Raw genomic sequence first — 23020 nt, 5'->3', positions numbered from 1 at the left:
AAGGAATACACCAGGAATACAAAACGCTCACACGCTATCCCCCCACACCTCGCCTGCTACACATCGCCACTTCTCCTCACCTCCCCAGCTTGACCGCGCCAACCCCGCTTGATCGCGCCAGGTGGCCCTGGCCAACTGCTTGACCCCCTCTATAAAACCCCGCACTCCAAACTACACTCAGTTGAACCCCCTATCGGCCCGCACTCAAAACTACACTCAGTTGAACCCCCTATCGAGCCGCCTTATACTACTTACATGGTAGTTGAGGTTTTTTTGTCTTGTTGATAGTACAGGTATTATGTCGATATCGAATCATTATCGCGTTGAATCTCATCGGAATCATGCATGTCACTTTTAGTCTTAGTAAACCCTTCCTGTCGTTTTGAAATTTGGGTCAAACTTGAAGATCAAAGTCGCAAGGTCAAAGATCGTGGTATAAAATGAAATTTAAGAAGGGATCCTCCATCATGTTGTTCTCGTGTCATGATCCTGCTGACTTTAACGATCATACAGGTGTGTAATTTTTCGTTTAAGATATTCTTTCATGTCGATAAGATCATGTTTGTCACTTTCAGTCCTAGTAAATATTGACGATATCGTATCGATATTGAATCATGATCGTTGAAATCCTCCATCTTGTCGATATCGAGTCATGAGCTTGTTGGCTATAGCCATCATGCGTGCCAATTTTAGTCCGAGATATCCCTTGCTATGTTGTGAATTGATACGTACTGTACGAAGGGTGATTAAAAAGTTCTTAGATATAATGGGACACTTCTAGTATGTTGGTCGCCATAAATGTGGAGCTATCAGTTAGGGCGAGGTGGTCCCTATAAATAGAACGTCTAATATTATATACTTAACCCTACACGTGACATTATATCATTATTGTATATGGTAAATTATAACTTTGTCAGTTAGCGATATGGAAACAATATAGTTGATATCGATATATATGCTTTTGTCGATATCGTGGATGTCGACATCATATCAACAGCTTTGTATATATACTAACAATGGCTTTTTCAGATGACGATATCGACACGATATCGTCATGTTATTTTCGATGTCGACATCGTATTTGGTCCTTGAAGACAGTCATATATATGTTAATATATGTAATAACATTGCTAGATGATGATATCGACACGATATCGTCATGCTATTGTCGATATCGATAACGTATTTGGTCTTGTACATTGTACTTTAAAATCATACTCTACTCGACTGAAGCCTATCTACAGTTAGATCTATCATTAAAAGAGATGTGTTGATACAAAGCTTTCTCTCATTGAATTATTGCTGTTTTGAAATGGATTGTAACTCTGGCAATTCGATTAGATATACCACTAAAGCGCACTCTAGTATAATCAGAAAGCGTTGATTTAACGAATGAAGAAGAATTAAAATTCTCTCTCTACTTTGCACGGGAGACATCCGTTACCTAACATATCTTTTTGATATTGGAAGATGTCTTCTTCAGGTTATTGGAGATCTACGTACAGTGTAGACTAAGGCGTCCCCCATATATATATATATAATTTGACAATTCACTGTTGTTCGTGTCGTTGGTCATTTTTAGTACATATATATATATATATATATATATATAAGTATAATATATATATATATATATATATATATATATATATATATAGTAAACACGCTTTTCGTTTTTTCGTGATGTGTTATTTGTTTATGTAATATACATTATGTATCTCTCTTGATAAAGACGCGGATTGCGTTGAAAATTTGAGTTTCAATAACCAACAGTGTCGTGGCCTTTTCAGTGCTTTTATATATATATATATATATATATATATATATATATATATATATATATATATATTATAAGAATAGAATAAGTCCTTGGTATAGGCAAAATATAGAAAAAAATCAGATTTAAATGTCACATTTATTCCAAAGCGCTTTCGCCCTACGGCTCTGCAGTGCAATAAATGCGACTTCTTACTCTTTTTCTAACTCGATTTTTTACGCACTTTTTCATCTTCCGGCCGGTGCGTTTTATAGTTTTTCCGATCAGCTAAAAGGAAATTATGTATGTAAAGCGAAATCAATACATGTGATGTTCAAACGTTCACTTACAGTGCATTAAATGGAAAGTTATTCGGTTCACAAATAATTGTTTATAATTGCGCTTGGTTTATTAATCGCATTATTTGGGATTAAAGGGCACTTTTAAAGTTTTACAATGTATATTGGATAATGTAAACGTTATTTAGAAAAAACTTCACCGCACTTTTAAAATTCAGGCAACAAATAATTCTTCCATCCATGAAAACGGAGCACGGCCTAGTAAAATGTCTGATGTGGATGCGAAGGGCGTCAGCGTAAAACTGGACGCAGACGACCAGGTAAGCCATTTTATAGTTTGACGTACTCAGAACTAGGTCATTGTATTCTACCTTCAAATTGCAACAAAACTTGACATCAGATTAAAAACGATATTCAACACAGTTCTTCCATTTGAGTGACATACAAATGAGAATGGTCAGCCCCTCCACATCTAAGCATACTCACACTAACATCCTGTTATTTGAAGGATACCGCAGACAGCCACAACGAAAGTCTGATAACAGACCTTGACGATGTCAATGTAGTGTGTCATGATGCAGACGACAACTGTGAGGACTGCAACAAGGTAATGGTAGATACTGTGTTTGATTTCTGCTGGGAGTTACAAATGACCTTTTAGTGATACTAGATACTATGTATATGTAGCATGCATACAACTACATTTCTGTTACAGCCCAGTAACTAAATGTGGGGATAAAGAAATTCGCCGAGTTTGTTCACGTTGTAACTTTGTAATTAAGAACATTGGGAGCTCATAGTTTACTCAAATACCATTAATTCATAACATGTACATATGTCATCAATCTTGTTCAAGGTTACTAGTGTAAGGGTCAAGGTCATCGAGCGTAAAAGGTTAAAATTTCTTAAACAACAAGGGAACATTGGTTGTTCATATTTCAAACAAAGATTGTTCATAAGCTGAGAATATGTCATAACTTTGATTCATGGTCAGCTGGGTTATGTCAAGGTCACTAGGAGATAAAAGATAATATTGTATCGGTCTTATCTTTAATGGCAGCTAATGCAAAAAAAAATAATAATTAAGTAATGCGCCCAGGTTGCCTAGTGGTTTGATAAACAGGCAGGATGGTTCCATTCTCAACTTCAAAAGTATAATAAAATGTATATCGATCTGTTCATCTGTGTGAAATTCGTAAGGATAACTTCACCAAAGATAGACCTGGCTCGAAGCTGACTGGAGCAAAATTTTCACAAATTAGAATTTAAAAAAACCCCACCGGATTGTCGTGGAGGGAATAACTGATATGAAAATTATAGACATGGTCTTGACTTCGCTAGCATTGTCTTCATTGTAGCCTAAAAAATTAATGAAAAATATGTCCGAGTCCACGCCCATATTCTCCAAGCATTTATATAAAATAAAAATGTGTTTTCCCACATGTTGATCACAGGTCCCGATTTTTCATAAAACAAGGTGAGAAGTACGTTTACAGCCATCCGGGATTTAAAAATTACATTGGATGATGGAGATATACATGATGAAGATTTAAGATTGTCAAAGGTGAACTTCAATTCTGTGCCTATTCTCATTTAAAAATCAATATATGCTTTTAACAATTTAGTAGGATTGGTGCAAGACTACACAACGTCTAGCATGTCAAGATTAAGACTAGATGATGCATCATCACTATTGTGTTAGAGTATGCCAAGTTCATTCATAATCCACTGGAGTCAGCTATACGTCTTCGCAGTTCAGACGAATCCACATACATGTACATCCATAATGCAGATCATCAAACCCTATTTTGTATAAAGAAGTGAGAAGTATATAATGTAAGCCATTTGATATGAAAAAAGTAAGTATAATGAGATACGTATTATTGGATTTTTAGGAATCTTCTCGTGAGAATAAACCAGAACAAGTCACGGATTTAGACAATGTGAACACACTAATCGAAAATGAATCTCAGAGGGTTTGTGGCGAGAATAAGGTATTTGTTTATTGTTAAACTGCATTTGTGTATACCTTTAAGGAAATAAAATTACAGATCTACTTCCTTTTCAGAGATACGAAATAATTTGTTTAAAAGGATTTTTTTTTTAAAAAGTCGAAATGTTTTTGTAGTTTTCCAGTCACGTGTTTCAATATGAGCTGAACGCCCATACCATTGATCCAGACAAACTGAAAATAGGACCTTATTCTGACGGAATGGAAAACAGTAAAATAATGGTATGTTGTAGTATTACTAAACTGAATTTGCACTCCGGTAATTTTGTACCTACTCGCAATCTTATTTATAAATCAATATGCTGTTCAATTTGTAAAGGGATTGTTGCAAAACTGTATAACATGTAACATGTCAGGATTGAAACTAGCCCTAATGTATTATCATAGAAATACAAAGGTACGCTAACTATAATGAAAATCCACTCGTGTAAGCTAGATCTATCTCTGCTTGTTTTTAGCAGTTTAATCCCCATTCACTTGTACCTATTTGTTACAGACGGTGTGAAGATTTTATATATACGCGAAATTTACACCTGTGTGCAATTTGGGGCATGTGGAGGGGAGTAAGCAATATTTGCACATAATTATTTTTACCCCTAGTGCAAAATTTACAGCTAGTAAGACTAGTATGTATTTAGCAGAGAAGTTAAAGCTCTAAATCACATATCCTCTTGGCTGTAAATCTACCTCCTTAACAAGCTACAACACGCTTGGCGAAGGACGGAATTAATATGTAAAGATTTTCGCCATTTTCTTTTATTTTCTGATATCAGAAAATATATTTTGTGATATCAAGAAATCAGTTTGAATTCCTGATATCAGAAATCATTTTTTGATATAAGAAAATCGATTTTTTGATCTCAGAAATTATATTTTGATATCAAATTATTTTTGATATCAGGAATTCCAATTTTTGTTATCAGAAAATGTCTTGTATTTTTTATATCAAGAATGTGAATTATATTTTTTGATATCAGAAAATTTGATGTATTTTTTTATATCAAAAAATGATTATTCGAATTTTTGATATCAGAAAATGATTTTTTGATATTAAATAATCAAATTTTTGATATCAGAAAATGACTGTTATTATTTGATATCAAGAATTCGAATTTTTGATATCAGAAAATTATTTCTGATATCAAAAAATAGACTTTGAGATATCAAAAAATAATTTTTTGATATCAGCAAATACTTCAAAAATATTAAAACGGCTCCTCATAATTCTTAAGCTTATTCGTGTTATCATTTTCTTTCAGAATACAGAGGAAAAGAGCCCTGTCCAAGACCCTGACATGGAAGCAGTAAAGGTAAATAAATTTATATCATACTTTCTTACGCATGTAGTTATTGTAAGATAGAGTGGTTCTGTTTGCAACCATGCTTAACCATGTAAAAAATAACATATATCAGATAAGTTGGCATCGGGAATAATTAGCGCAATTTCTAAAAAGATATATATAGTTTGAAATCTTAGGACTTCAATTTTTGGCATATTTTCATTTAACAAGTGTATCATTTATATGGATATAAATTTTGACACTTTCATTTTTTGGCGAATTTTCCTCATTCGCAAAAACGACTAGCGTTTTCATCGAGCCCAATTACCCGATATGTGATATGTATTTACACAACAATTTCCTATACATGAATGGTTCATGAATTTTATTGTACATGTTTTAGGAATATGTTTTAAAGATCATAAATAAAGCACGAGAAATAGTGCAGACGGAATCGGAAGACACGGGCAAATCACGCACAAAAAAGGTATGAAAACAATAAGGATTCAAAGTATTCCAGTGTTTGTAAAATAATGTTTACGGATTAAGAGGAGCCTTTGCGTTTATAGTAATATGTAGAGATTATCGAATGTGTACACTGTATATAGCAATATACAGGAAATAAAGTAATATATATTGTGTGTAATAATATATAGGGATCCAATGTGTATACATTATCAGGTACATTTCCGATGGTGTTGCCTCTGAAATCTCTACAGATTGTAATAATAACCAGTTCCTAATGAATGCGGTACAGTCGTGAATGAAGCGCGCATGCATTTTGATAAATACATATATTGTACATCTATTCGAATGGCTGGGAATTCCGACAGACAACCTGTGACGTAAGGAATGGCGTTTTAGAAAACTGCTTAGTTATGTGCTGTTTTATTTATGAACAGATGTTGTCTAATACCCCTTCGTCACTATGAAGCTTTAAGATATGAATAATACTTTACAAATTAAAAATGAAAGGCAAAGATGGAATTCCAACCTAAGACCATTCACATGAACTGAGAAACTGCACTGAACCATTTAGACTGAGGACAATGACTGGAAAAAATTAAATAAATAGAAGTTTTATATGATAAAACTACATTCTAGTATCATATCTGATTGTAATATATAAAAGTGTAATAGTATTTCTATAATTTATAGGAACAATTCTGTAATATGAGTCAATCATTTAGTTAAATTTAAATCCTTGTACCTCTCCATCGTTAAAAGCAGTGGACCTCGGCCCTTTCGGGGCCTCGGCTCCATTACTTTTAAGGAATGGAGAGGTACTTGGATATTAATACCTACATGTACATGTATACGTGATTTATAGGTATTAAAGTAACGGATTGTGTATGTAATGGTGTATACGGAGATTAAGGTAATTCATTAGGTGTAATGTGTTACATATGTAACTACGTGATAAGATATTTTTTTTTACATGTAGGTTGGTTGGCTGTTTTACGTCCCGTCAAGATTTTTTCTCTCATATTGAGATATCGTCAGTGGTAGATGAAGTACCATAAATTTAGACCTATGCTATGCTTAGCGCTCAGGGCCCCTAGCAGTGAGGGTTCTTTATCGTGCCAACGCCTGCCGCAACAGGGGACCTCCGATTCTCACTTTTAAATATTGACCGTTTGGCAAAGGAGCAATCGCTACCTAGGTGTTTACGTCTTCGGTTTGACGCGGCCATGCCACGAGCGGGGCTGTAACTCACGACCTCACGATTACGAAGCATACGCTCTACCACTGAGCTACCGCGACCGATACATACATATGTACCTTTATGTTTGTGTGCCACAAGGGTCTTCATGGCCGAGTGGTTAGAGCATCGCGCTCAAAATCACACGGCCTCTCACCTCTGGTCGGCGCGGGTTCGAATCCCGCTTGCGCCGGTAAGTGAGAAAGTTTCCCAGTTTTCCTCTCTTCCACTAATAAAAACTGGGCGCCACCAGATAACTGAAAAATTGCTGAGTGTGGCGGAAAACAGCAAAACAATCAGTCAAAGCCACACACAAATAAAACCAACTCCGTTTAAAAGATGAAATAGGTCATTTATTAAGTATAAATGATAACAAATAAACCTGAATAAAAAACAGTTGCCTGGTATATGAAAATTACACAACATGCAATGAATAAAACATCCCACCAGTCCAACACTCCAAATAATAAAAAGGAGTTGACTAATGATACATTATGCACTAATTGGTAACATATGTACAAAAGTTCGTCATTTGTATTTTACCAAAAATACTGGTACTAGTACATATGACTTTAGATGCATGTAGTAAAAAATGAATAAAATAAAGAATCATGTTTGATTTGAAACTCGGCAGAAAGGAGAATATATCATATCTTGTTACGTAGTTATATAAAAGTATCATTACATGTATATACATGTACGAACTGGATAACACTAATTCCCACATATACAAGGTATTTATATATTTCCATGCCTCCCTAATGGGATTTCTTACAGGGGAATGCCGCAAAGCCATGGACACAAAGACTTGCGGAAATATTCTGCTTTAGAAGAAATTGAAACCACAAATGACTATAATCTGTGAAAAAAAGCATATACTAAATGTGATTGAAATTCTAACAAAGATGAACCTTGATAATGGGCTGTCCCGAGATAGATAACATTTTCAACTAAAGAGGAAGTGCGACGTACGACGGATTGGCAGAACCTCTCAGGGAGATGTTTCAAAAGGAATTTGATAGCATGAATATCCATAATACTGGAAGTTTGAATATAAGGGTAGCCGACACATTACCGGGTGTTTTCATGAATGAAGAAATCTATTATTAATGTCACAAATTCAGGAACAGAGTACATAGCCTTTCATTATTCTAACCACGGATCATTTTATATTTCAAAATACCATACCGTTTACAGGGAAATAGTTGCCCCCTTTTAAATTTTCACTCCTATCGCCTTCGTTTTCAGTGGGCGAATTTAAGCCTGAGCGAAACCGTTTTCTCTCTTATCTCTCTTTAAAACTGTGATTTGGTGAATTTAAAACTGGAGAAAACCGTCTGCGAGATTAATGTAGACCAGCGAAAATAAGAGGAGGCGAACCCTGTATACAGTGAGTAATTTCCATACTAATGTGTACAATTAACATTGATGTGCAAAATTTACAAAGCGTGTTCATCCTGTATATTCATGATACTTATATCATGCGTAATCATATCATTTGATTCTTTATCATGTTGAAATTCTCTATGGTTGTTATATGAAGAATAAACAGTTTTTGTTTGTTTTAACAGAGTTATGAATTATGTACAGATCCGGAAGGGGGACCGGTGAACTGTACCCACCCTATCCCCAGCCCATTATTGATCGAAATGTATATTGTTATATATTTTTATATAGTTTCATTTGTATGATCGAGACAGACTACTGACAAACAAGTTGATGTTACAGAGGTTTCAGCAGTTTCGTTTAAAGACAGCATTCGCAAATTTTATGGTCGTTATAACGATCTAGTTTGCCAATACAACCTGTCATCGGGTCAAATGCTGTCTGAAATGTTTCATACCAATTGAGGCCGTTCTATACACTGATTTTTGTTTATAATTAAAGTGTTTGAATGCAATAGTAGAAGTACATATATTCTTGTAGGAAATGCGGGGTGTGGACTTCATCTTCTCCATCGTCAACTTTCCATATTTATTGCATGTCTCAACATTTGATTATTTGATGTTTCGATACGCAAGAGTTTGTTCAGTGTATGGCCATTTTTAAACCGAGACAGGCTACTGACAAACAAGTTGATGTTACAGGGGTTTGACAATCTCGTTTAAAGTCAGCATTTTGCAAATTCTATAATCGTTATAACTACCTAGTTTACCAATACAACCTGACATTGGGTCAAGTGCTGCCTGAAGTGTTTCATACCGATTGTTAGGCCGGTATTGGCACACTGATCAATATATAGGGCTCACGGCGGTTATGACCGGTTGGCAGGGGATGGTTACCTGATCCCACCTCTGGTATGTCCACTCTCAATTTTGTATTCCCTATGGGAGTTTTGAGATTGATCACTGTTCATTACCTTCACCTTCGTAAGGTAACGGGAAGTGATCAATCTCATAAATCCCGGAAAGAATATAGAATTAAAAGTAGGGTATACATGGACCCCTTACACTTAAGCAGTACGTTTTAAATATCAACTTCGGAGGAATTGTTTGTAAAATCAGAGTGGCATTTAACGAAACATTTTTTGATTGACTGATCTAAAGGTATGAATATTTCCAAGTTCCACTTTTATTGAAAAGGCAGCTGTCTTTGATGTCAAAAAGTCTAGTCTTTAATTTATTGTGAGGAATGGTCATGTAAGGTGTTGGAAAGTCGTACGATGTGATGTTGATGTGGGGAAAGGGTTGTGATTTCAGATTTACTAAACGTTCTTCGGAGTATTTTAGAATCCAGATTTGACTTATACCACTTCTCGCATTTCAGAATATTCAGTTGACCAAGGCAATGCTCAGAAATGTTCATTCAGGGTAAAAACTTCCGTATCAGACGAAGTTGTATATGCCTACATGGACATGTACAGATTATACACTGTATTTTGTTGCATGTTGAAGATGGCAACTCCAATAATAAATTTACTACGATAAAAGCAAGGCGAAATGCTGACTTTAAACTAGACTATTGAAAACCTACATAAAACATTTTGTGAGTAACCTGTCTCGATTTAAAAAATGATCATACTCGGAACATGCGCTTACATAACGAACAGTGATCAATCTCATAACTCCTATAAGGAATGCAAAATAAAGAGTTGGGCATGAGTGAGCATCCCCTGTCGACCGGCCACACAATGTGATAACATCAAATCACAGTTATTGAAATTTGAGGCAATGTTTTTAGTATGCAGGCTCTAGGGCCACAAAAGTAAAGCAAGCTTAGTTTTAACCTAAATCTCATTCGTCCGATATATTCCTTGTGAATATAAGAGAGATCAGAAGCGAGCTATTATAGTTATGAAGATAAGAATCTAGAATATATATGAAGAAACGCACAGGAAGCATGACAATAAATGGTAGCAGTCATTTGATTCCTTCCCATAGGCGTAGCTTGGGTTCGAATATTACCGAGGCAGGGGGTCTGGGGGGCGCAGCCCCCCCCCCCCCCCCCCCCCCCCCGAAGCTATCGACATTTTAACAACGTAAAAGGTGTTTTTTTTGTTGTTTTTTTTTACCGAGGCAGCTGCCTCGGTTGCCTCAATGGAAGCTACGCCACTGCTTCCTTATCCTCTTCGTCCCCGGTGGGACATAAGGCTTCAACAAGTTGTCTCCATATAGCTCTGTCCTTGGCAATATACTGTGCCTGTCCCAATGAGTAGCCCATTTCCTCAAGTTCTGATGTTACGGTTCTCCTCCAGGTGGTACGTGGTCTGCCTCTTTTCCTCTTTCCAGGTGGTGTCCAGTGTAGAGTTACTTTGGGAATCCTGTTTGATTAACATATTGATATTGGATGCTGTGCATGCATTACAAAAGTTCAGAAACACTGCAACAAGATAACATCTTCTCTATTTATTTTAGAAGATCAAATATATACATATAAATGATTGTTTTTCTTGAATTGTATTATTAATAGATTGTATTGCAAATGTCTTATCTAATTGCAATTCTTTGTTAGATTGCTTTACTATAGTTATATTTTGACCATGTACATGTGAAAAGGCTCCGTTTACCTGATCAAGATATATGGCTCACGGCGGGTGTGACCGGTCGACAGGGGATTCTTATTCCTCCTAGGCACCTGATCCCACCTCTGGTAATCCAGGTGTCCGTGTTTGCCCAACTCTCTATTTTGTATAGCTTATAGGAATTATGGGAATGATCACTGTTCGTTATCTTCACCTTTCGTATGATCATTTAAGGGTATATTCAAGTAATGCCTTACGAGTTTTTGTGTATTTGAAATATAATACGATACATATCGAGTCTCTTCACATAATAGTAATAATTATTATGATAATAACCTTTATTTATCCAGGATAACACAAATTAGCTAGTTTCCAAGACACACGCACGCACCGTGCCATATCACAACTACATTTGGCACAACGGAACCAGAATTTCGAACATTTTGAGACAGTTTGTTCCAAAGGAATGCAGAAGAGTAGCTTTATGAACGTTTATAATTTTCAGTTTTAGCTCTTGGTAAATTAGAGATATGTCACATAATGAATGAAACGCGACTCTGTCATCTCGTATACTTTGAAAACATGAAAGACATTTCTTATATTTACATCAGTTCACATGCGGTGGTTAGACTAAAGGAAGATAAGGTCAAGTATGATCAGCCTTTTCAAAAGTTGAAAGTTTATGAAATAGTAAATGTAAATTTCAGTTAGTATGAATGTTAAGAGGAAAACGGAGTGAATTAATATTTTGCTAATATCGATCTTGCTTTGATTATCTGAGATTGTAGTAAATCTAAAATTGATTGCATGAAAAATGACAAATTCAAGATAGTGATGTTTTTCATTTTCGAATTCAAATTTAGATACACATACTTCCTGCAATGCATATCAGAATTAGAGCAAGAAAATAACACCGACAAAACAAAACCTGCTTTCTTCAACATGAAACCTTTACATAAAAAATGATGTATGATCGCAGATTTTTGAAATATTAGTGATGCATTTAAATATATTGGGGCAAAAGTTGGTTTCAGAGCTGTAGCTCTCCGAAAAAAAGTTGTTGACAGACCGGTCTGTTTTTTTTTTTTTGGGAGAGTTAAAGTTCTGCAACTAGGCAAAGGTAAGATGTCATGATAGAGAGGAAGACGTGTCATATTGGAACATATATCAATTGTATACATTTCGTGAGAGAAATGAATATACAATGTATTATACAATTACTGACGTCAACAGTTATACGATGATATCTGAGAAGTACAATGCTTGCTGAGCCTGGAGGGGTAGTTACATTATCATTCTTTTTATATATTATTGGATAATCTACTGAATTATTTTTGTTTTAGATCTATAGGCGTTACTTCGTATACCTTATCAAGACATATGGCTCAGGCGGGTGTGACCGGTCGACAGGGAATATGTACTCCTAGGTACCTGGTCCCACCTCTAGTATGTCCAGGGGTCTGTAATTGTCCTACTCTTTTGTATTATTTTTAAGTAATACGTTATCTTCACCGTTTCATCTATTTGAAACGTCTACTGCAAGACCTGTATTTGAAACGCAGCTTGGAAAAGGATCCCAAGAAAAATCACAATGCTGTACTAAAGATATCGAACACTGGAACCACTATTGATATTTAATATTGAGATCTCGTTTCCCACGTTAATTTTGGCAAATTGTCAGTAAACAAGAACACGTAGTGGAATCAGACACGTTTTGAAAGAATGTGGAGGAAATGGACTAAAACTTCATATTTTTCTTAAAAGTCTTGAGAAGCACTTAATTAAACGTAAATCTGCAAAAACATGAATTGTATAGGGCGTGTGTGTATTTATCCTGCAGTACACTCAGCATATATTCAGTCAGTTGAAATTTTAAAGAACTGTGCATGTAATGATAACAGGATATGTGATATCATTGCAGTTATAATGAATTCAGAAAATCTGACAGATTGAATCAATATCCATATACAGTAGATAATATTGTGAATGTTTTCATACAAAACATAAAAAGTTTAATCTAAGTACTTCTGATTTTTTGGTACTCAGATATTCGTTTACTGAAAAATGTTCTGAAAAGTTTAAGGCATATATCTGCCATCACTGATTTGTCTACAAAGATTGTTTATGTGATGCATGATTTTGAGAATTTCTTTCTGAAGTTTTTTCTCTACTAAATAACAACAGCAAAATAGCTTTTCTATATTCGTTGTAGTATCTACAGATATTATCCACGATATGAATTGCTGATAGTCCCAGACGATTTTCAAAGTTATCGTCATTTATGGAAGTTTTAATTTACCATTCGAATAGTCCATTCTTTAGTTTTCGGTAACGAAAACTAGACAGAATATCAATTGGGATCCGTGGAAATACTCGATTTATCAAAGGCTACATAGATATTTTGAATGAGGAACTCAAGCACTTTGATAATGTACTTCAGAGTACTTGTGCATAAAATTAAAATGATTTTTGATAAAGAATTTTTGGATGACTGATCCATTTTCTTTTTGGATAAGACATAAAGGTTTTGGAATTTTTTTTTTTAATTTTAAATGTACTAAAGTTACTTTGAAGTTTTGAGAACCCACATTTGATGCATACATGTATGTTGTGGCACAATAGGTATGAAGATTCTTCACAACAGCTGAATAAAACAGCGAAGAATAAAGATAGAAGCTTGGTGCAGTAGTTACTGGATCCTGCAATGTATCTTTCCTGGTAAGTGTAACTCAATATGATTCCTCCCATTGACTGGAATATTAATTCTGCTTGAAATTGAAATATGATTTTGAAAACATTCGTCATTTGAAAAGAAAATTTGAGTATAAGTTGAATTACCAAAAGTGAAAATAACGAACAGTGATCAATCTCATGAAAGATGAAAAAAAAAAAAAAAACCCGAATAGTGATCAATCTATCAACTCCTATTGAGAATGCAAAATAAAGAGTTCGGCAAACACAGGCCCCTGGATATACATGTACCAGAGGTGGGGCAAGGTGATTAAGATAAGTAAGCATCCCATGTCGAGCGGTCACACCCGCCGTGAGCCCCATAAAGAATACAAATTAAGAGAATAAACGTATACAAGGACCTCTGAACATACCAGGGGTGGGATCACGTGCTTAGGAGGAGTAAGCAATTTCTGTTGACTGGTCACACCCACCGTGAGCCTTTTATCTTGATCAGGCAAACGGAATAATCCGTAGCCATAATAAGTCTATGAATAAAAGTCTAACAATTGACTTGAAACACGTAAGACTGCATGCGACGTAACGACATGTTGTGTTTGCAAATAAAATCATGTTAACGACCGTAGAATTTGCGACATGCTGTGTTCAAACAAGACTCTTCATACCCTGTAACATCAACTTATTTGTCAGTATTTTGCCTCAGTTAGAATTAATTAAACGTAGAACATGCTCTCAAGTCTCGAAGAAGTTGAGAGACATAAACACCATATGCAAATGATAACGGAATATTGCAACATAAATATGGGGAATTTACGATGAAAAAGCTGATGTAATCCCGTTTGTCATAACTGAGTTTTTAGTTGTCAAGTGTGGAATTAAGTTCTTCGAAAATATAATTGTAAGTAAAAGATATAAGCCAAAAACTGTCCATTCTGCGAGAGAAAGGACTGATCGAGGCCCATAGGGCCGAGATCAGTTCTTTCTCTCACAGAATGGACACTTTGAGGCTTATATCCTACTTAAAACATTACATTTTTTGTTCTAAGAATGGACAGGCTTAGGTAAACCCATTGAGAATGATATTTATGAATAAAACTATTCTTAGATAGTCTGACAATATAACCAGTCTTGTGTAGAATTCACTTATTGGACATTGCCATGCAAGTAATCAGGGGTGTCTTGTACTGTATCTTTCATATTCACTCACTCTGTATTATTGAACCATATCAACATGTCGTCCTCTGATGGGGAGAGCATTTTCATTGCACAATCAAAATCTAAGAATTTTAATGGAAGTACAGTTAATGAGTGTTATATTCTGCATATGGAGGATGAGAAAGCCAACGTTTGATCTGCAAAAGCATTGTGTTTTCGTATGTATTGGATGAGGAAATAATTAACGCCAGCCAAAAGAACCCAATACGTCCATCTCGTGAAATAAAATGAAATTATTCATGAAAGCGAAAGTAATAATTCAGAATTAGGATATGCTAGTAAAGAAAACATAAAGAAGCGTTGTGAAGAAGTTTCGGAATGTGCCTCTGGATCCAGCGAAATTCAAATACAGCATGGAAATATGTCTTTCATATTTAAGTTATGATGCGATATAATAATGGCCAATGGAAGTTTTAAAAATTGTGAATCTTAAAGTTGGAGCAGAGAATTCTACGAAGGGGAAATATCGTATTAAGTGTTTCATTGATTTTTCCGATACCTGTGTTGTTTCTTACTTGTAGAGAATTTTAAAATTAAATTTGTATCTCTTTGATGTTTTTCTCTTATTTTCAGCCTACCTGTAGACGTCTAATAAGTTATTGGGTTTACCTGGCACTGTCCAATAAGTTGACAATTACTGTTCATTATTTTAAGAACGGATAGTATCTGTCCTTTATTAGAAATAATGGACAGGAATTGTCAACTTATTGGACACCTACAGGTAACCAGTTCACTACAAGTGGACTTTCTACTATGTAAAAGTCTAAAAAGACAAAGGATTGCGTAACAAAAATGTTTTAGTTTTCTATAGCAATTCAAAGTACCAACATCGTCAAGGTTTTCCTCGTAGTATGTTGCTGTAGTACGGAAAATGCTATTCATTGTAATGGGATTTTGTTTTAATATGGTTGTATTGTATCTTGTTTAACGTCTCTCTCGAGAATTTTTCAATCATATGGAGACGTTACCAAGACCGGTGAAGGGCTTCAAATTTAGGCCTTTGCTCGACGCTTACGGCAATTGAGCAGTAGGAGCGTGCCACACATTCTGTGACACGAGACATCCATTTTTAAGGTCCTCTCTGAGGACCTGTGACATTCACACCTGATGCCGAACGTTTGGCGATTGAACTGCCACTACCTATTTTAACAACTTAAGTCTGTCACGACCGGATTCGAACCCCGGCCTTCCGCATGCAGGGCGAACGCTTTAACCACTAGACCACCGCGGCGGTATGACTCCTATATATCACGTGTAATACTGATACAGCATCAACAAAAGAGAACATTATTTAAATCTACTGTGACATTTATTACATATATATACAAATACAAACAATACAACCAAAAAAACCAATAAAATTATCCTGTGTCTGTGTCCGTTTTAGTATACCTGAAAAGGAAAAATATATCATTTTACTCTGCTATTTTTCATAAAGCGTTAGGAATGCAATTCAATAATGGATTAATTAATATTCAGTAAGTAAGATCAACCAAAGCTACCTTTTTGCTTCTGAAGCCACCCATCATAACTGGATAGTATGAAGGAGCCCATCCGCCAATTCCTCCTACACCACCAGAGGAAGCAGCGGCAGCAGCGGCGGCAGCAGCACCTTGTCCAGCAGCAGCGGCGGCAGCGGCGGCAGCTGCACCTCCAGCAGCAGCAGCGGAAGCCGCAGCCGCTGATCCACCACCAATACCTCCAAAACCACCAAGACCAGATGCAGCAGCGGCGGCAGCAGCAGCAGCGGCAGATCCACCTCCAAAACCACCAGCACCAGAGGCAGCGGCGGCGGCAGCAGCGGCAGCGGCAGATCCACCTCCAAGACCACCAAATCCACCTCCAAAACCACCAAATCCACCGCCCATTAATCCATAAACTGGGTAGCTATATGAGGGTTGTAGATAATATGTAGGGGCCCATCCACCAAATCCCCCAACACCACCAGAGGCAGCAGAGGCGGCAGCAGCAGCGGCGGCACCTCGTCCAGCGGCAGCAGCGGCGGCAGCGGCAGCAGCACCTCCTGCAGCAGCAGCGGAAGCAGCGGCAGCTGAACCGCCACCAAAACCTCCACCAATCATTCCTCCGCCAATCATTCCTCCGCTAACAATAGATCCGCCCCCAAGACCACCCATCATAAGTCCATAAGACTTTGGGTAGTAGTCTGCAACAGTGCAGGCAATGATGCAAGCGAGGGATAGAAGTCTCAGCATTTCTGTAAGAAAAGAAATGAAATTGATAGAGGACATGCATGTAGGTGCTACAACAACCTTTTCGGACCATATCGTTGTTTGATTCTGCAATTAAGTAGTTTTGAAGTTGAAATAAAGCAAAATGGAAATTGTTGATAAAAATCGACACAGATTCGCAATTTTGAATATGACGTCACGAATTTGATGACGTAAAATGTCCTCGGAATTTGTCAAAAACGACAATCTTTCGGATTGCGTGTATTATTCATATTTTCAGATACATGTATATGCAACATTCAAATATCTGGATATGGTTTTCGTCGTTGAATGTGGACCCTATTTTGTGAAGTCAGACAGTTTGGAAAGTGAAATCTTTAATTAAAAGAAAATGATGTGAAATACTTGAATTTGTCACGTTGTACAGATATTGTAAATTCTTGACCCGTGACAAAAGTCATAGTTTGTTTTATATATTACCGGGTAGATAGTACCATGAATCTATACAAGCACCTACCTTATATAGTTAAGATTTACAACCAGAGAGCCTAAAATTCAAACATTTAGTGATACCATGGTAACTATTTGCATACTCTTTTGAGGTACGATTCTGAACATAATGGGTTATCTAAGTTCGTAAATTAGAAATTTATGAGTAAATCGTTTAGGATATAAATGTGAAAAAGAACTTGACACATTGTCAGAATGGGTTAAAAGCATAAGAGGAATATTAAAATCCAGCATTAAACATATTGAAACAGAAGTACGTACCATCTATCCTGTGTTTAGTAAACCAGAAGTGATAAAAGAATTAGGTAGGTTACATGAGGAATGTTTTGGTTCCAGCTGACAAAGCTTTGTTTGTAAGGCTCATTATTACGACTGTATTTTAAAAGAACTTGTCATTAATTCTACTTTTAGTAATCGTATTTATGCTCCAACTGCCCTTTCAGAAGATGAAATTCTATCCTTAAAAATATACAGTGAATCGTGTGTAATCCAACATGTACAAAACAATGAAAATATGAATTTCAGAAGGAAAATAAAGGTCATAAAAGCCCGGTGAGATGAATTGCACAGGTGTCGGGTTAGGCAGTTTACACAATATTTGTCATTGGTCCTGATATAAAGATATACACTGGTACATGTATCGGTCGGGTTAATATCTATCTATCTAAATATATAAAGAAATAGGATAAACAGTACACAAGTTAAAATTTTAACGCAAACGGTTTCATTTTATAATCCTCAGGCGTTACATTTTAAAATAGTTTTGATATATATCAATATCATATATACAATGGTATCAGGTGATCAATATCTATGCTAGTATATAGGATATAGTATATATCAGAAAAGGTGGCTCGTCCATGAAATATAAATTATTTATACATACAATTCGCTGTTTTCCGTAATTCTTAGAAAAAAGGCTGGCAAATGGTCTGTTATTGAAAGTTACATGAAAATTTGAAAATGATACAGGTTTTATTTGGGATTATAAAAAATCCCTGAGAAATATTCTAAAAGTAAAATGATTTGATAATAAAAAAAATAGTTAAGAACATTTGTCATATCACTTTATGTGTGAAAAAATGAAGATAATGAACAGTGACCAGTCTCATAAATCCTGCAAAGAATGTGTGATATATTGCGCCAAGTTTACTTAGAGACATGGACATTATTTTCTTAGTATTGCCATTCCTTCTTCAAAAGGATAACAACTTTTTATTCATCAGTTAATTATTGATTAATTAATTAGCTGTTCACCTAAGAACCATGCACTATAGAGGAAACATCCTAAAATATGTAGTAGAGCCTGCATACAATCAGTTTCCATATTCTATTGTAATACTTGTATACATCATGAACCGCTTTTGCATGAAAAGATAATCCACTGAAAATTATCTTAATTATAGTTTTTCTACATGTATTTTATTGAAAAAAAATAGTGCTATCTTCATCAATGCAATAAAACTGCAGAAATACAGAACGATGTCTTGTGTGTGCGCGGAATATAACACACTACAAGACAAAATCAAGAATTCCGGAATATTAAATTTTTTCATTTGTAGCCTTCACATCAATAAATCAGACTTTGTATGATTTTAACACGAACCGTTGTTTAGCCTGCTATTATGGACATGTTATCAACCTCAGATGGTTTTGTTTTGTATGTGTGAAAAAGAAATCGAAAATAGAAAGGAAAAACTACATTTTGAGATTCATATCATTATTTTATTCATAAAAAACCCCACCAGACGTTAATATTGTACGAAGTATACTAATCTTCCAATTTTAGATATGATGCAGTGAGTAGTTTGGAAGTTAACGTAATAGCATACACAATTTGTTGTGCATATCTCAGAATTGTATAGCTTTAACGAAGACTTAGGGAAATTTTAAAGTCCGTAAATTTACCTATTTGGTGATAAATTTTGTTTTAGTGTTTGTTTAAATCCTCAGTTGCATAGAAAGAAAATCTCACCTGATTTTTCGTTCTTGACCGGCTACTGTGGTGTGATAAAGCATCTTCAATTTTGGGCGATATATATACTTCTTGAACAGCCACGTTACAGAGAGGGGCGATGCATGCGGTTAGTTCTTTTTTATTTTTGTGATTTTAAAATTAATTAACGAGGAAGTTATTTTACCTTTCAGCAATTGATATTCTGGATATATGGTATAACATTTACTAAAGGTTTACATTTTGAATGCAATCGGTTTTTTCTGTATCGTGAGAGTGTACGTTTCTTTTTTTTCTTTTCTCCGTAATATGGAATTTTAGCTCTTGTGGATTCTTTGGAATTAAAAGGATAGTTGGACATCAAAATTAAAGAGCACCGCTGATTAAAAAGAATTAGAACGTTTTTAAAAGTGATACTGATATACAAATACGTTTAACTACATTAGAGCACGTTCGTTTTTGTAGCTCGAAAACGCACATTCGATTTCTATATGCTGATATAGGGGCAACTGGAAAGCTTACTTCCGTATCTGAACCCCTACCCCCTTTCCAGCTATGGTCGACCACTTAACAAGGTGACTACTAGTGATATCAATTTCGCGGAAAATTTAATTCTAGATCTGTAAACATACATATTCCTAAAGGGTGCTCAATCAACAAAATGAATGATATGATTTCAATTGCATCATATTTCATTTATCCTTTTTCCGTAGATAAGAAAACATAAAGACACGCACGCACACACGCACCCGCGCCACACAATTATTGTGGGGGGGGGGGGGAGTATTGGATTTAGAGTACTAACCCCAAAATGTAATATCAAGGATAGTTGAAATGAAGTTGTATGGAAATATGGAATATGATGGGAACCTCTTACACGATGGGTAGAATTCTTGAACGAAATAATTTTCATTGAAAATTATGATAACAGTGTCTGAATGAATTGCTTTGGCAAGAAATATTTACGAAAATCAGAAAATGGTGCATAATGGGAGCAGATGGAAAGATTAATTATAATTGCGTATTAACATGAAGATACTGTAGACCACTTTACGGAAGTAACATTTTGCTTGAAATATATACCTATTAATGTGAAAATGAAAGGTTTTTATTAATTTTCCTTACGTCATATTTTTTCTATCCGTAGAACAGAAATACCTTTATCATGAATTATTAGATATGAACAGGATTTATTCTGACCAGTTTCTAAAATGTATGGAGATATACAGGGGAAAAAAAGAAATGAAAAAAAAAAACCTCTCCAGAAATTGAGAGAAAAATAATCTGAAAAATTCATAGATCTATCAAAATGCAACACCAGTATCAAACATAAGTTGTTTAATCTCTGGTAACTTTTTAATTCATATGTTTATTAGTGAATTTCACGTTATGATTAAAGAAAAGTCTTCGATGAAAGTAATTAGCCTTCACCGAGGTAAAATAGAACACACACACTATTAGCACGTAACCCCGGGTTATATTCCATATGGAAATGCTGGAAAGAAAGTGCGGAGATATGTATGGATACAATGTATGTATTTCATGATTGGTTGAACCGAAATGTTTGGTCAGAAACAGTCGTTGCATTTCGTTTCTCAATAGGAACTTCAATTGAAATTTCATCTCTCTCTCTCTCTCTCTCTCTCTCTCTCTCTCATTATAACTTTAAAAGAATGAAAGATGAATATCAGGAGCAAATGTAAAGTTTGTACTTGGTAAAGATATAAAAACATGGAAGCCTGGGATAATTTCTGCATTACTGACTTCGCGGATCATGCTACACGACCCATGTGTGTAATTTTCAGATATTGTGAGTAGGCATACATGTACAACTCTATTTATCTCACAAAGTATTGTGATTTGCATGGAGTGCTATGAATTGCTACTTTTCTTTCTTGGGACCAGTTAATACGAAACTAAACTTGACAGAGAATTAAAAAATGATGAGGAAGTGAAGACTAGTTTCGAGTTTTTTTCGCATAATTAACAAAAGTGTTATATGCAGCTCACTTAATTAAGGAACCGTCTCAAATGTTTCCTGATTAACTTATTATATGTATGCACGCACACAGGTACGCAAGCACGCGAACACGCACGCACACGCACGTCCCCCCCCCCCCGCACACACCCTGTATCCATCTATCAGCGGATATGATCGGTCGACAGAGGATGCTTACTCCTCCTAGGCACTTGATCCCGCCTCTGGTATGTCCTGGGGTCCGTGTTTGCCCTACTCTTGATTTTGTATTTCTTATAGGGGTTATAAGATTGATTCCTTATAGGGATTATAAGATTAATCTTAGGTATTAAATATTTCAACAGTCTGTTGGAATTCCCATGGACAGAAATTGTGCATCTTTATTATGCGATCTGTTTTTGTATTCTTGTGATGCAGAATTTATTGAAAAACCTTTACATGAGAAGGAAAAAAGATCTCTTGCTGTCGCCTTCAACCAAACATTAAGAGATATGGAGGACATTTTATCTATTAACAATGTTCATTTTTATCGATATGTTGCTTCAATATATGTCAGTAAACTCGAAATAAAAGACACCACATACTCTTCCATATATCCTTCATATCTGGATATTTTATTGAAGATATATGTTAACGGCAAATTGACAACTTAACTTTATGACAAACGGGATGTGTTCATCTTCGCTATCGTCAACTTCCCATATTTATGTAGTAATATTCCATTATCACCTGTATATGGTGTTTACGTCTCTCAGCTGATTCCATACACGAAAACATGTTCTGCGTATGATCAATTTTTAAATCGAGGTAAACTATTGAGAAAAAACTTGATGTTATAAGGGTTTCAAAAATCTCTTTAGAATTCATCATTTTTGCAAATTCTATGATCGTTATAATCATCTCATTTGCAAATACAACCTGTCATTAATCCAAATACTGTCTGACGTGTTTCATACCAATCATTAAACCGTTCTTTACATACTGATGTTGACTACGGATTACCCCGTTTACCTGATCAAGACAACGTTTGTAAACGGGTAACAGTGTGATGATTATTTTTCCTATGCACTTGATCCCATCTCTTTTATGCCCAGGGGTACGTGTTTGCCCTATTCTTAATTTTTTCTTCTTTATAGGATTTATGAGATCGACCACTGTTTGTTATCAAATGCCTGTTAAGACACATGTCCTTGATTTTAAGGTCTTATCTGAAAGACGCTTTTAAATATCGAGCGTGTGTTAAGGGAACAGTCACTATTCAGTTTGACGTGGTAAAGATGGGAGCAGGGCCAGGACCTCCACCACTGTACCAACGACCTGTGTATAAAGTGTTGACGTCATTGTGTCTAAACCGTGTAAAATTAATGGACTTTGGAATGAACACAATAATAAGTGAAATATTAAAGTAAACCGTTTTCGGAGCTATTAGAGCGACTTGACATTTCTAAGTAACTTACAGCGCCACTCCTGGGAA

At 35.5% G+C, this 23020-nt stretch overlaps 2 protein-coding genes across 4 annotated transcripts in view; one reads left to right on the top strand and one right to left on the bottom strand.

Annotated features, from left to right (window-relative positions):
* LOC125651520 (uncharacterized) overlaps positions 1–8616 on the top strand; it is a 30403-nt gene extending 21787 nt beyond the window's left edge. For all 3 annotated transcript variants that reach the window (XM_048880149.1, XM_056165063.1, XM_048880148.2), the window contains exons 2-8: positions 2274–2375; positions 2564–2662; positions 3951–4049; positions 4184–4288; positions 5326–5376; positions 5750–5833; positions 7826–8616. In XM_048880149.1, coding sequence (XP_048736106.1) covers positions 2322–2375; positions 2564–2662; positions 3951–4049; positions 4184–4288; positions 5326–5376; positions 5750–5833; positions 7826–7888 — 555 coding nt within the window. In that variant the 5' untranslated portion in view covers positions 2274–2321 and the 3' untranslated portion in view covers positions 7889–8616. The remainder of the gene's footprint in view (positions 1–2273; positions 2376–2563; positions 2663–3950; positions 4050–4183; positions 4289–5325; positions 5377–5749; positions 5834–7825) is intronic.
* Positions 8617–16208: 7592 nt separating this feature from the next.
* On the bottom strand, positions 16209–19651 carry LOC125651079 (spidroin-1-like). Its single transcript, XM_048879673.2, has 3 exons — positions 19590–19651; positions 16418–17130; positions 16209–16307 (listed from the first exon to the last, which is right to left on the bottom strand). The coding sequence occupies exons 2-3, from the start codon at positions 17126–17128 to the stop codon at positions 16299–16301; spliced, it is 720 nt and encodes a 239-aa protein (XP_048735630.2). The 5' UTR covers positions 17129–17130; positions 19590–19651; the 3' UTR covers positions 16209–16298.
* Between the last annotated feature and the right edge of the window lie 3369 nt (positions 19652–23020).

The sequence above is a fragment of the Ostrea edulis genome, chromosome 5 (genome assembly GCF_947568905.1).
Source record: "Ostrea edulis chromosome 5, xbOstEdul1.1, whole genome shotgun sequence".
Lineage (NCBI taxonomy): Eukaryota > Metazoa > Mollusca > Bivalvia > Ostreida > Ostreidae > Ostrea > Ostrea edulis.
Note: the sequence above shows the minus strand (reverse complement) of the source record. Positions and strands in the feature narration are given on the sequence as shown.